This window comes from Malus sylvestris, chromosome 2 (assembly GCF_916048215.2).
Source record: "Malus sylvestris chromosome 2, drMalSylv7.2, whole genome shotgun sequence".
Taxonomy (NCBI): Eukaryota; Viridiplantae; Streptophyta; class Magnoliopsida; order Rosales; family Rosaceae; genus Malus; species Malus sylvestris.
The window spans coordinates 2,171,631-2,187,295 of record NC_062261.1 but is presented as its reverse complement, the minus strand read 5'-3'; the positions used below and the strand labels follow the sequence as shown (position 1 = coordinate 2,187,295).

The following is a 15,665-nucleotide window of genomic DNA, read 5'->3' as shown; positions in this document are numbered from 1 at the left end:
AAATGCAAAAGAAGAAAGGGCATCGCCAAAATCACATTGGGTGAAGACTTGAGCCCAACACTTATTGGTGGTCGAATGGGGAAAAGCCTTACAATTAAGCCCAACAACAGGCTGGCACACTCAAGCCCTCTAAATTTTAATATTGGGTTTCTCACCGTTGTTCAATATATTTTTTGCTGGAAGAGACGGTTCGATATTAGATCACTCGTGTAACTTAAGTGGTTAAAAACGTTTTTTTCTGTATTCAATTCCCTCTCTCTCTCTCGTATAAGAATAAAAAATGAAATTTATATGGACATTTATCTCTAAGATATTTTACAATTCTATATTATTTTACATATCAGTCGCTCAAAAATTCATCTGCAGAAAGCCGCATCGGTCTATTAAAATATTGGCTGGAGCAAACTAATTAAATAGTCAAATTAATTTATTGTTTCTCTTCTTAACCAATTTGAGACGTTGCACTGACCGGATGAAGCGCCTGCAGAACCAAAATTAAAACTAGATTAGTTTCTTAAGCATAGGCTAATTGAACAGAAGTTACAAAACCCTGTATGTTAACTAATCTCATCAGTGTATAATAATTAAATAATTACTGTTTAATTAGTTGATTAATCATAATTATACCTCCAAGGAACATCTTGAGCTAATAGCCAGTCGCCGTCTCTGTCTTGGTAAGTGAGTTTGTAGTTGTTCGAATCCATCTGACCTGTTTCACACAGAATTCCACACTTCAGTTTTTAAAACTTCAAACCAAAAACAGGGGAATCCGGATCCTATCCGAATCCTCTTTTGCGAGGATTCTGTGATCGTGTTTGTTTATTGTACATCATGCGATCAATTTTCATCAGATACTAATTGTTTTCAATTTTAAAGAATAAAATTTAAAATAATTTCTAACTATACGATGTACAATAAAAGAACATGATACATGAATTTATGAGATTCTCCCAAAACGGATCCGAAGATGATCCTTATTAAGGGGGACATGCAAATGGACACGTGGCAATCTCATGTACGTACATTTGTCAAACATGTCCATCAAGCTGTCTGTTAGTGTTTGGAAAGATTGGTGGAGGCTTAAGTCAATCTTTCTTGCTATTCCCACTCCCTCCATCTTCACCTTCACGAATTTAGAGTTGTAGTAGTATTGGTTTGAGTTTGACGATGACCCTGATCTGCCACCACCACCACAGCCGTTGATATTTCCCGTCGTTAGATTACCACAGTGGTTGTTGTGGTGGTGGTGGAAGCAAATCTCCTTTCTCCATGACTTAATGGGCGGCCACCCCACCAATCCATCTCCATCGTTTCTATACCAAACCAAATAACATCGACCAAATTATTAATTTATGGTTATGAACTTTTTTTTTTAATTTTTAAATCAAAACCTTGGACTAAAGAGACAAATAAGCGTCAAGACAGTTGATTAAGACAATACATCGAATTCTTACACATGTAAATTATAGTAATATTTGTAAACACCAAAACTTTGGATTAGAGAGAGAAAGTAGCATTGAAGAGAGAGAGAGAGAGAGATTAGTACTCGATAACAACGGTAAAGCGGGAGTTTGTGTGCTTGCGTTTATTAGGGTTGTCGCCGTCCTCCTCGTTCGGTTCACTGTTCCAAAGCAACAAAGGCAGCGTTCGAGGCACGGCTGTTGCACTAGTAGTAGAACCAATCTTGTCGTGCTCGCCATCATCAAAAGCTTGGGCAAAGCTACGTTTCTTGTACTTGTCGTTAATACTACTACAAACCCTAGCTTCGTCAACGAAGTTGTTCAAGTCGAAGCCCTTGATTGGCGGAGGAGCAGGAGGAGTGCTTGAAAGAGCGAGACCTAGTTGAAGCTCCATATCAGTTAATCCAATCCAACGAGAACAAACAAAAGATTACACAATAAATTACGAGCGAGAGAGAGAGAGAGAGAGAGAGAGAGTTTGGGGTTTAAGGGATCTGGGCTTCTTGCTTTAATATATGGAGAGAGTGAGGGATTAAGGAGGGAGGGGGGACAAGAAGGCGGTGAAGGGAGGGGATGGGACAAGGAGTGCTGGGAACATTGGCTAAGATTGTGCGAATCCATGCTTCACTTTTAGCCGACCCACTTGCCTCACATTGCTTTCTGAACCCCAACACTTATTCAATGCACTTCCTCACGCGCATCAAGACCACGTCTCTTACACACGTCAACAAATACAGAGCTCAAACGAAAAACGATCAGTCGCACGCCCGTGAAGTTGGAAAACTTTTGGATAACGATGTTCTGATCAGTGTTGCTGAAATTACTGTCGAGTAACTCTCTGTACCCCTTTCTGTGCCGGTCCCCATAAAGCAGATCGGAGATCTCTACTTCCCATTCAGGTTAGACCAATGAATTAATATTTAAATTTTGATTAACGTGATTATTTTTTATTGGTTACATATCATATAATTTTTAAATTTAACCTAGCGTTCCTCTATAATTGAACAACTCGAACCTAATGCGCCAGGTGGGTACGGTGATAGGGTTTTAGTGTTTATGCACAAACAACTTTCTCACTTGCACTTTTACGACTCTTTATCAAAAGAAAAAATCCACTCCTTTTATTATATAATCAACTCTGTAAAAAATAAACGAAGTCCAAAATTGTTTCCCATCGATGGTTTTATAAAATAGATACATCATGTTATTCAGTTAAACTAAAATATTGACAACAGCAAACAGTAAACCGATTATAATTCAATTGATTTTTTGCGTAATTAAACCTTTAAAAAGATGAAGTCCAAAGTTGGTGGTTCCAAACATCCTACAATATTTTATGGTGAGAAGGGTCAAAAATAGTAGAACGAGAAAGTCCCAGAGAAGATCAGTAAAGTATACATTTCAAATGTTATAATCACAATGTATTATATTCTACCCTATGTTTATAAGATATTTGTGACTTTCGTGAAACAGGTAACGTCAAGTATATGTTAAGTATGATGATTGATGAATGAGTTGAAGCCACAAGATCATGTTATGCAATTGGATTCGGACAGCTTCTTCCTGGAATTAATTGCATAAAGTAGACGTGTCTTTGGGTAAACTTTAACGTAATCACTCTATTTTTTGGTCAATATATTGTAATTTATAACGAGTGATGAGGAGTGTGCCATTTGCCATGCAAAACCAAACAACAAAATAATGTAAATATTGATACATAAAATTGACAAAACATATGTTCCCGATGTGCTTTGTTTCGTTTATGTTCGGGGGTTATCTGCCCTCCCAGTTCCCATACACTCTCATCCCTTCCTATTTGTGCGGTCACGGTTAAGCCACGTCAACATTTTATATCACTATTGTTTTTTGTCTTATTATCTCTATAAAAAAAATCAATATAAAATGTTGACGTGGCTTAACCGTGACCGCACAAAATAGGAGAGGATGAAAGTGTATGGGAATTGGGAGGGCAGAGAAACCGGGTCCGTTTGGGGTAGGCATGTCAAACGGGTGGTTTTTGTCATATTCGTGTTGTTTTTATGTCATATATGTTATTTTAACAAGTAGTGTTATATCAAATTTGTTATCTTAACGGGTTCTTAACAGGACCTGATAACGATCCGACTCATTAAGAGGCCGTGTCCTTTGATGTTGTGTTAATGGGTCACGCTAGAAATTTTTATGCCAAATGTTTCTTTTTGACAAACAATATCTAATCAAGTTCTTAACGGATGATCTATTGACAACCTAACTCTTTAATAAATTTTTAACAGATTATCTCATAACGACTCGACTCATGAATAGATTAAACTGAAATCTAAATTTTCGTGTCATTTGTGTTGGATTACTAGGTCGTGCATGATTTTGCCTGGCCTAGTCGGGGGATTATTATATGTTAAGAGTAGAATAAAAATTAGTATTATTCATGAATGGTCCTTTTTGTGGGCACATATATGGCAAACAAAGTTCCAACAAACCAGCGTAGAAAAATTGCCTCGTGAAGTCGAGTCACAGTCTCACTCTCTGTCATGGCACAAGAAACATTGAAGGAAGACCACAGTCGTGGCGGGGGGTTTCACATGGCTGGCGGCAAACCCACGAGACCCTGAACCGAGCCAACCGCACGAAGCTATTGAGACATTACCAAGTTTGACTTTTTAGTGTAAAAATGTGGTTTTTGGTTAAAGTAAACAATACCGTAAGTTTTTCGTTAAAACTTCAATTTTCAAATGAGGACATCTTTAGGTTATAGAGCATGGAATTATCTAGGATCTTATGTCACTTCACAGCTAAACGTTAATTTCTATGTCGATGTTATAAAAATTGTGCTAATAACATAATGCAACGAAAAATCTATAGAAATCCCACTTTTGAAATAGTTTCTCATACTGGTTCAAGCCCACGTGTTCGATGGTTCAACAATCTATCTTAAGAGTATGACTAGCCGTTGGGTCGATTGAGTTGTATGTCAAATATTGCTTCAAGGTGAAGAGTCTGGAACAGATCAATGTCCTCCACTCAATCAAGTGGCAGTGGTGATATTGTTTTCAACGAGTCAATGAGTCTAGCTAAGTACGTTGGGAGAGGATCCCTACTCCCTAGTGAAAGAAAGTATATCAGAATTTGTCCCTGAAAGAGGTCCCCTCTTCTGCAACTAAGTAATCCCATCTCCTTCAACAAATTTCACGCCCATGAGGTGGACGTTGATGTGCTACCATATCATGATCTATATCGTCTCACAAATTCAATGTCTCCGTAAAGAATTTGAAGAAATACACTACTTAAATCTTTAATCTTTTAAACGTGGAATTCGTTAATTAAATAGTAAGAAAATATTAGTTAAGGGTGTAAACGTTGTTAATTACAATTTCTATTTACAAAAAAAAAATGTTATTGGTACTAAAAAAATCTCATTTTGCATTCCAAACTTTCTATAATTAGAAAGAAAAAGTGAATAGTGTAGAATGAGATTTGTAGAATGCTAGTAATAGTTCCCTTTAAAAATTGTTGTATTAATTATAACCTAGTTGGTTAAAGTAGTATGTTTTTTATTCTAAACACCTAAAGTCGACTATCCTTATCCATAGTTTAGATAAATTTAATACATATAATTATATTATTAATTAAGAAAACATAATTATGACTGAAATTAAATTTTCCTCAATTAATCAAAATGCTAATCAAGGATGAGAGTGACTTACATAATTAAAATTTGGAAAACATATAGTAATATAAGAACTAAGAAGCTGGTTGCATGTACATAGTAATAGTATGAGAAATATCAAGGAGATTCTCTAAAAATGAGACTCTTCATAAACTCTGTTCCTCATATTTTTGACACAATATTTTATAATATTGAAGTAGAAATTAACATTAAAGTTGCATAATGACAGATAATTCATAAATAGTTTCACTTTCAGAAAATATCTTTATCATTTCTATGTACTGTATATATTAGAGTGTGGCATGGGGACAAACGGACAAAGAGTATATTTTCTTGTATTTGGATTTTGCTTCTTTCATAATGACTTTGAGTTGTTGTATTTTGTAATCAAAAGTTTCTCCATCCAAGATAAGCAAGCGTGTGATGGTATGTAGATTGGCACTCAATTCCCTCCCAATATATTATCCTCCTTTTTGCCCATAAGTTGTTCAGATTTTGATTGCATTTTACGTGGGAATTTGGTGATTCAAATGGGGGTGCTGTTATTTTAATTTGAGAGAAAGACTTACATGAAATGTGTACATATTAATTTTTTTTAGTGTTTAAACTTATCACATATTGCAACACGTTTTAATTTGCAAAATGACGATGAATGATAGGGTTGGGATGATAAAATGACAATGTATTCGTTTCATATAAGTTTTTCTCTTCATTTGAGTCAGGTGTAACTTTTCAATGCTTGTCCCACTATTATTGAGTGAAATCAATCTACTAATGAACAATACTTGTAGATTTACAAAATTAGAGCTTAAGATATAAACTTTATCATTCAACAATATTATAACACATGAATTAATAACATTTACGTGATGATTTTCTACTTACACACCAAGAACTAGTTTTGTCTTTTGTGTATATTTAATATGATACACATAATCAAATAGAGGATCTAATAATATCATGGTAATTGACTAACGTTGGAAGATTTTGTTATAAGTAATTACAATTTGCTTTAATGGTCTATAATTATTTGGTCAAATAATGCGAAAAGGACTTGCTTTTGCTTCTAAAAACTCAAAACAAATATTCCTCGAGGACAAAAACACTTTTCACTGTTTAATTACATTTCCCATCAAATTAAAATTGCTATGATCGAATGATGGCAAAAGCAGAACTTGACATGATTACTTGTGAAGAAAAAATAGACCAATTAAAGTAGATTGCCGATAAAAGGATCCAACGGACTAAAGAGGTCAATTGTCCGGTCTGGTTCAGTTTAATTTGTTAATTAGGACAGAGTCAACCTTAATTACTTTTGATGCATGCTCTCTGCTAGTTTGGTGAATCTGGTTTGGTCTGGTCTGGCTCAAAAAGATTTTGCCTGTTTGGAATTGGTTGGTTGGGTGGTTCAAATTTGAGTTCTGATTGTAGGTCACGCTTCCCTTCGCTTTACTTAATCACTTTAATCAAATTAAGGAAAATTAATATTGATTTAGGGAGACTTGGTAGCTTTAGGGCTGGTTTGGTATTGCTATGTCTTGAAAAAAAAAAATCGTTTCTGCTGTGCTGTGATAATAAGCTCATTTTTGTTGTTTGACGTTTTCAGCTTTTTTTTTTCACCCAAAACTGTGAAAATAAGTTGTTTTTAAGTGTTTACCAAATACTTTTTTGAGCTCAACTTTTTTTAATACCCAACCAGTACTTAGTCTTCCTTAATTTGGTTTGCTTGCTTTTGTTTTCGGAAAAGGATTCTCGCCGGATCTTTTTTCTGGGGATTTCGGGATCATGATAGTTCATCGTATATCGTGCGGTCATAAATTATTTAAAATTTAAAATTAAATATAAATAGTACCTAACGAAAACTGACCGCACTATATACAATGAACGGTAATAACATTAACCGAGCAAAGATGCCAAAGTTTTACAGAAGGCCTACCCTGAGGCAAACAGCCAACACAATCTACTAGGACATAGTAGTGCAAGGAGGTACAAGAAACCACGACGCCGCATCTAATGTTAAAAACGTCCCTCATCACACTACCATATTCATTTGGAGGGGTAGGGAAGGCCGTCATTATACAAAACATGCACAAGGGAAGATGGCAGTCTATCGACCCAAATAACATCACATACCTCTCTATAACGTTGCAACGCCAAAAGGTTCGCAATCGAGTTAGCCAGTCTTGGAACCCAAGAGTAGTGGTAGTTTTGAAAAGCCACCCCCATCCTTTAGCACTTCACAAGAATGGGAAAAGCTTCCCAACTGCCCATCTTTGCCATGTCCCTAAGGTAAGAAATGGATTCCGAGAAGTTAAACTCGATGATTACAAAATTCCAGCCCTTACTGATCCCCAACTTACATCCATGCATGATAGCCATAGCTTCCGCCATTGCTACACTTGTCATTTTCACTCCATATCTGTAAGCCGCCAAGAACCTCCCTTTCGCCATCCCTCGCCACCACTCCTGCAAAACCCAGTCCCTCACCTGCCTCCCAACTTGCATCCACATTAATTTTCACAAAGCCTTGGCATGGAGAAGTCCAACGGATAAAATTCTTCGAGTTCTGAGTGGTGGGCACTGGCCTTGAGCCTGGGAATGAAGTAGCCTCCTTGAAAGCATTAACCGAAAATGAGATAGCAACAATTACCTGTCTTGGGTAGATTTGTTGTTGGTTGAACAGGAAGTTGTACCTTGCTATCTATATATGCCAGCATGTAAAGGTAATATATGATAACATAGTACATTTCTCATCATTCGAACCATTGGTAGAAGTAAAGATTTCCATTAACCAGTTTGCCCACGTGGTAATGTCCATCATGTTTATCCTTATGTTCAAATTTCCCCCAAACCAAATCACTTCCACCCACGGGCATTGTAGAAAAAGATGTTTGATTGATTTCTCATGCAGGTTACAAAGAAGGCATGTGGGTGATGAAGCAGATCGTCTTCGGTATAAATTGGCCATTGTTGCAATAGCCTCGTGAAGGGTCTTCCACATAAAGCACTGAATTTTCGGTGGTACCTGCAGACTTTACACACATTTCTACAAGTCTCGAGGAATGGAGGCCACCATGTGATTGTTAAGGCTCCGAGATGGCTGGTTTCAACCGAATAACACCCATTCTTCACAAAATGCCACACCAGTCTGTCTCTCAACTCCGGGTCACCAATGTGCGTATCCAGGATAGCATCATACTTTGTCTCCACCACAAATGGTTTTCAGGAATTCAATGTCCCAAGCCCCATTAACTAGGCAAATAAGCGAATTAACTATTAAATTTTGTGAGATCTGCACCATGCTTAAGGAAGAATGAATACCCGAGGGAATGGAAGGGATTCATCTGTCAATCCAGACTCTAACATCAATGCCACTTATTATATGCCAGTGTGCGCCCTCCTACAGCATGTTTCTTCTAACTAACAAGCTTGACCAAGCCTAGAAGGCTCTCCCACCCCGCTTCGCATCGAGGAAAAAACAATTAGGGAAGTATCAGACTTTAAACATCGACGCCCACATGGAATTGGGCTCCATAATCAATCGCCAACACTGTTTCGCCAGAAAGGCGTTGTTAAACTTTTCAAAGCTCTTCATGCCTAACCCTCCATCCTTTTTCGAACGACCCATCTTCTCTCTCGAAACCCAATGAATCTGATTCTCCCCATCTTTTTGCCCCCACCAAAATTTTGAAATCAAGTCATCCAATTCATTACAGAACATCGTGGGAAACTTGAATATATTAATTGGGTATGCCGGAATTGCTTGCGCCACCGCCTTAATGAGGACCTCGCGCCCCACTTGTGAAAGAGAAGATTTCTTCCACCCTTGAAGCTTACCCAATAATCTTTCTTTGACATATGCAAGCCCACTTTTCTTCGAGCATCTCTAGATAGCCGGTACACCTAAATATACACCTAGGTCCCCAACTCTCACCATACCGAGAGTGCTCGCCAGAAATTATGATAATGATTCAGGCACATTAGATCCAAAGAAAACACTCGACTTTGATTTATTGACATTGTCCAGAAGCTGAGCAATAATCATTGATCAATTAAATCAAATGTTGGCAATTTTCCTCCTTCGCCTTGAGAAAAAATAAATGTATCATCTGTAAATAAGATGTTCGATATAGACAGACCCATTGGGTTCATCTGAACTCCCTTAATCCATTCACGGTCATTGGCCTACTGGATTCGAAGTGAAATTACTTCACTGACCATTATGAATAGGTAAGGGGATAAAGGGTCACCTTTCCGCAGCCCCCACGATGGTACAAATTTGGGTCATGGTTGTCCATTCAGAATGATGGCGAAATTCTTCGAAAAAATACATCCAATATTATACTTCTCCATCTACTATCGAAGCCCATCTTCGCTATCACCGCCAATAAAAAGTCTCATTCCACCCTATCGTAGGCCTTATGCATATCCAATTTGATTCCCAACTTAAACTTGCATTTCGCACTTCTCGTTTTGAGGAAGTGAAAAAGCTGCCCATAAAAGTCATTAGGTCCTGGAGCTTTAAGACCTCCCATCTGCAAGGCAGTGTTCTTGACCTCATCAACTGAGACCGAACCCGAAAGAGATGCATTTATTATTTCTCTGACTTTTGGGGTGATAAAATCTAATTTATCCCCTCACTCCCGTTGCCCCGGTGAAGTGAACAGGTCCATGAAATGCTCGTCAAAGAACTGCCGAACCTGACTAGGATTCTCAACCCATTCCCTATTGCTATTTTTTAACGAGATCACATTGTTCCTCATTTTTCTTTGCAAGGTTGTTTGGTGGAAGAATTTCGTATTGGCATCCCCTTCGTTTAACCACTGAACTCTTGATCTTTGCTGCCAGTATTTCTTCTCCTGACTCTACAATTGATCCACTTTTTAAGATAGAGCTTCAATTTCCTAGAAATTCTTGATCTAATCCCATTTAAGATTACCCAATTGACTCATCATCTCATGTATTTGCCTCCCACGCTATTTAAACTTCTTTATACTCAATCTGGTTAAATTAGCTTGGCAAACATTAATCTTGAAGTTCCATATTTCTAACGGGTTCCATTCCCTGCTATATTCCCAAGCTCTTCACACAATTTCTATACAATCCCCATCTTTTGCCCAAAAGGCCTAAAAAAGAAACATCTTTTTCCTTTTACAACATTCAACTCACAATGCACCAAAACTGAACTGTGGTCCGACCCAAATGACATCTCATGTGTGACCATAGTGTTTGGCCAAAGTGACTACCAACTTACATTCACTATCCCCCTATCTAGTCGAGCCTCCACAAGCTGCCTATTTCTTGTCCCTCTCCAAGTAAACTTGGGGCCATTGAATCCCAAATCCATAACCTTCACCTTGCACATGAAATCCTACAAGAATCTCGGTCAGTTGTATCTTACTTCTGCACCCCCCGATTTCTCGTGATCCTACAAGAATTCATTGAAATCGCCACCGCATATCCATGGGATACAATCTAGATCGAATCTGCAGATTATACCCCTTTAGAGTTCCTCATTCTCTACCCTGTAAGATATGCTATATACTCTAGTAAACCGGAACACCACCTGAGAGTCAACTAACCCACATCTAGCATCAATGAAATTCTTTGAGAAGTCAATCACTTCCACCATGACCGAATCATCCCATCATAGACTAAGACATCCCACTCTACCAACCAGTGCAACATTGAACCTGTTTGGATACTCCATGCATCTTCTCACCCCTATTAATCTATGATATTTCATTTTTGTTTCCGATAGAAAGATCATAGAGGGTCTATGTTTCCTTATTTGCCCATGTAGGGCACAAATTACCATGTCTAACCCTAGACTACGGCAGTTCCAAAAGAGGTGTATCATGACGATCTTGCGGCTGTTGAAGGCTAGCCACCACCGCCTTAGGATGAAGATCCCTTTTTCCTTGCCATCAAGTCGTTCTTCTCACCCGCAGAGATCTCTTCCATGTAGTCCCACATGTCTTAGTACTCTACCGGGACTTTCTGTAACTCCTCCTCCGTATAGATCGCCATTTCCATCATCAAACATCTTTCTCTAATGGTCATTTTCCTCAATCTCTATGTTGCCCTTTCTTTTCTTTCTTTTACCCTTATATTCTTCTCATCATTTTTTTGTTTTTTTTCTGAGATGAATGCCCCGCCTCCTTGTTTTGTCCTTCCAATTCCCTTTTATTTTTGCTTCGAACTCCCTCCACATGATGAATCGATTCACTCTCACTTTACAACCGCTTCATACTTGAATAAGTCTTATATGTAGTTTGTGGTTGAGGGAGTGGCGCCACTGTTCTACCTTCACTTTGTGTAAGTGCACATATGGAATTTCCTCTATCAACACCAATGGGTTGCTGCCATACTCACGTTGTACCTCTATTGGCTCAAAGCCCATAACCAATCTACGGTGCCCCCATCGGCCCACATCCTTCCATTATCCACTGGGTCGGGTTTGGGTTTTGCCCCTCACTCCTTCGTTGTATTCTTTTTGTTCATTTGCCTTTTCCTTTTGTGATGCAGCTTGGTGGGGACAGTCTCATTTATGCTTTTTTCACTAGCTTCCCCAGTACAATCCACCCTTTGGTATTGATTCAAGCTCATTGAACCAACTCTTATTGCCCCTGCGTACCTCTGTTACCCTGAAGTAATGGCCAAAGGTCTTGGGAATTCAATGAAGTCCCGCATTGGTGCTGCTCTTGTCCATTCTCTGTATCCAACTATTCATCCCTTCACTGCAGCAAACGAACACTCAGTGTTTACGTGGCCGATCCTTCCATATCGATAACAGAAGTCCTGTAGCCTTTCGTACCGAAACTCTATCCATATTTCGTTATTTTTGTCCCTCGGTAGCCAACATCCTGTTGTTAGGGGTTTCGAGGTGTCAACTGCTACTTTCACTCTAAAAATCCCCTAGCCCTTACTGGGTCTTCAAGCTCCTCTACTTCCCCAATCTTTGATGCCAGTATCCTTACATTTTCTTCTCAGCTAAGATAAGGTGAGAGACCCCTTATTTGTATCTAAAACGAAACAACTTCTATATTTACTTCCTCTAAGGCTAGTTCTTGAGGCCATCTTTTTACAGAGAAATTCTGCTTCATAACCCGACACGGAACCTGGTCCAGGATCTTTGCTGCAGTACTTTCATCTTGGACAGTGATAATGAAAGTTTTATCTTTGAACCACTTGATTTATATCTCCCCCAACTCTTTCTAGGAGGATTTACGTATGTTACGAACACTCTATTTGTTGAGGGTTTTGTTAGCCAATGCAGTGCCCACTAACTTGATTCCTTGTTCCATAGTGGATAGATCCATATTTCATTCTAGATGGACCACAAGATCCTCAACATTCGTTTCTGCCATTTGTCTTAGAGACAAAGTGGATTCATAGATTGTTTGGATCAAAGTATACACCAAATAGACTGTTGATGCTCTACCCAACTTCCCCCTTTGTTTTTCTCAACGCTTTCCCGACCCTCAAAGCTTTTTTAGTCTAAGTAAAGGTACCACATGACCAATGGCTGATGCATTGAGGGGCAGAAGGTCAGTTGATTCCCCAAACTTCGGTGAACGTCCATGGATACCTTGGGTGCTGACCTTCTGAACTTCGGTGAATGTCCATGGATACATTGGATGCTGCTATTTTGAAGATTAGAGTTTGCTTCATACATGCCCTCCAACTATTTGATAAAATGTCTGAAAAAAAGTTGAATGAAATGGTGATCTCAGTGAATAACAAAACATCATCATTCTTGGACAAACATATTAATGTGATGCAAATGCGTTTCTTTGTTAAGCATTCAAATGAGAGCAGTTTTGCATATTAGTTACCCTTGCAAATAAAGCATTAAAATGTGTGCAATATGCATTTTCAAATGACTTCAGACCTACCAAGAGTCGATGAAATAAAGATATGCATGTTATTTCTGGTATAAAAAAATTGCTCGCTGCGCACATTATTCTTACTTACCCCGTAATTTTATTTCCTAATTCCGTCACTACACAGGACCACAAGCAAACTTACAGGGGTTTGTAACCCTCCATTGAAACATGCCTTTTCTGCTGAAATAGAAAACTGCTGGAGGTATTTTGGTTTCAAGTTCTCACCTGGGCTTAGTTGGTTGAATTTATGACTGGGACCACTGCTCTACAATTCTGATCTTTCCCCCTCCTTAGGTTTCTTCTTGCATTTATGTCTAGTGGGTGGACTCCCGGTCCTTCTCCTTCCTGTCATCCCTGAAAACGGCACCGCAGCCCCCAGATCTGACCCGCAATGGGAATAATCTGACAGGGGAAAGGGATAAAGTACAATGAGCGTTGCTGGGATTAAATAGGAGAAAAGGATAAGGGATCAGGAATTATGACTGAGCTGGGTGGGTTTGGGAGGAATTAATTTCTGCGATTGGTAGGTAATTGACAAGGTATTGAGGTGAATAGGTAGTTGGGTGAGTTATGTGTCTAAACGGTAGAAGGGTAGTCGGGAAATCTCTTAAGGTGGGTTGCAACCCAGACGGAGGAGGGACTCTCACAGATGAGAGAGTCTTGGAAGATTTTCCTTTTCCTTTGTTTTGTATCATATAATTAGTAACATGTCATGTGCTTGTCGGGGGGAATTGAAACCAAAAATTGTGGGTTGGACCATCTCCATGCAAACATTTTCTGTCAGTACAATTTATTTCGTTGAAATAAGGAGTTTTTGCAGACCATAGAAATTTGAAACTGAAGCCCTCTTTGAGCTGAGGCAACAGAGTAAAAGAAGGGGCACCATGTCCACTCCATTTATTAGGTATGCAAGTTTGACGGTATTTTAAATCAATAATATAATATTATTTGATTTAACTTTCTCACATGATAATGTGTCTTTAGTTCAAGAGAGTTGTACACTTTGTATAGACAAATCTTTGACTTATACCTGAATATACATCATATCTTATTTGTTATCAAATACTATCTTGCATGTGATAATGGGCGTATGGGAGAGACAAGGAGATATGAGTATGAACATGCATGCAAGTTGTCGCCGTCTTCCAAGAGAAAAAGTCTCTTGTAACCATTTGAACATGTGGCACTCGTTTATTGCATAATTAGTTTATTGCATAATTAGTTTATTTTCTTGAACACAAGACACGTTTTTTGAACGAGTAACGCACTAAGGAGGTGCGTTTGTGGTAAGAAAGTTTCTTTAGTCAAGCAGGCGTTTGATAAGTGGCACGGACATGATCATGAATCATTGATTGGTGGCCCAATTAATTTGTTTAATGGAACGCAGTTGGGAACCTTTTAATTTAGCTCAGACATTAAGCCATACATTGGGCCTCAAAAGCTCATGCCATATACAGTTTTGCATATACAAGATAGGTTCCGTACGTCAAGTTCAGCAAATTCACAATCGGTTCCGCTTATAGGTTCCGACATTACAGAAAATGAGTGCAACTTTGCTGGGCCAAGCTCGCTCTCCATTCATTGCCGTCAAATTAATTTGTTTTAATTGATTTAAGATATATAATTCTTAAAATTTAAACTAATTTAGAGACAATTGAAAGATGAGCACCACCCTCATTTTAAGAGGGTGAGCAAAAATGCACTCTAAGCATGCAGTTCTGAAACCAAAGAATAGCATCATGACAGGTCCGACATATAATTCGATAAGGACGAGAGGCTTGATCGGAATAAGCAATGGCAGAATGATGGCTGCAAATCACCTAATCCCCGTTGGATAGTTCCTTTTGGTATGCAGACGGACGGGACGTAGAGAATGGGACATGACAGAACGGAGAGGGAGCAAAGATGCCCTCGGATGGAAACAAGGAGGAAGAAGGAGACGGAGATGTTATAATTTTGTGTTCCACGGATGTAGAACGAGTCGTTCCGGAAGGGTGAGGCGGAACGAAAATTCACCCAAAATTTATCCTGTGGAACAGCGTGTTCCATCCGTTTTAGGCGCACCAAACGTGGGACGGAACGCCTCGTCCCACTCCGTTTCGTCCCGTCCCGTCTGCATACCAAACAATACCTTTTGGTATGTAGACGGACATGACGTAACGGAATGGGACGGGATGGAACGGAGAGGGAGCAAAGATGCCCTCAAATGGAAACAAGGAGGAAGAAGAAGGAGTCGGAGATGTTATAATTTTGTGTTCCACAGATGTGGAACGAGTCGTTCCAGAAGGGTGAGGCGGAACGAAAATTCACCCAAAATTTGTCTTGTGGAACAGCGTGTTCCATCCGTTTTAGGTGCACCAAACGTGGGACGGAACGCCTCGTCCCACTCCATTCCGTCCTGTCCCACGTATCAAACGACACCAACGATCATAACACTTTTCAATTAGTGCAGTGGGTTACGATTGTTACTGTTTCATTCGCTTGACTGATTGAAGTATAACATTCATCTACAGAAAACATGCAGTGGGTGACGATTGTTACTCTTTCATTCAGATTGAAGTAGAACATTCATCTATATTTGTTTTCTGTCACGTTTGGGATCCCTTAGCTTAATTAATCAATTATTTCTAGGTTACTGCTTTTACAGCTGCA

The 15,665-nt window shown here is 38.9% G+C and overlaps 1 protein-coding gene across 1 annotated transcript; it reads right to left on the bottom strand.

The window, feature by feature from the left end:
- Window positions 1-274: 274 nt before the first annotated feature.
- LOC126592700 (auxin-responsive protein IAA29-like) lies at window positions 275-1,987 on the bottom strand. The gene is made up of 4 exons (XM_050258459.1): window positions 1,547-1,987; window positions 1,024-1,313; window positions 628-709; window positions 275-481 (listed from the first exon to the last, which is right to left on the bottom strand). Exons 1-4 carry the CDS (start codon window positions 1,852-1,854, stop codon window positions 418-420), a joined length of 744 nt encoding a protein of 247 aa, XP_050114416.1. The 5' UTR covers window positions 1,855-1,987; the 3' UTR covers window positions 275-417.
- Between the last annotated feature and the right edge of the window lie 13,678 nt (window positions 1,988-15,665).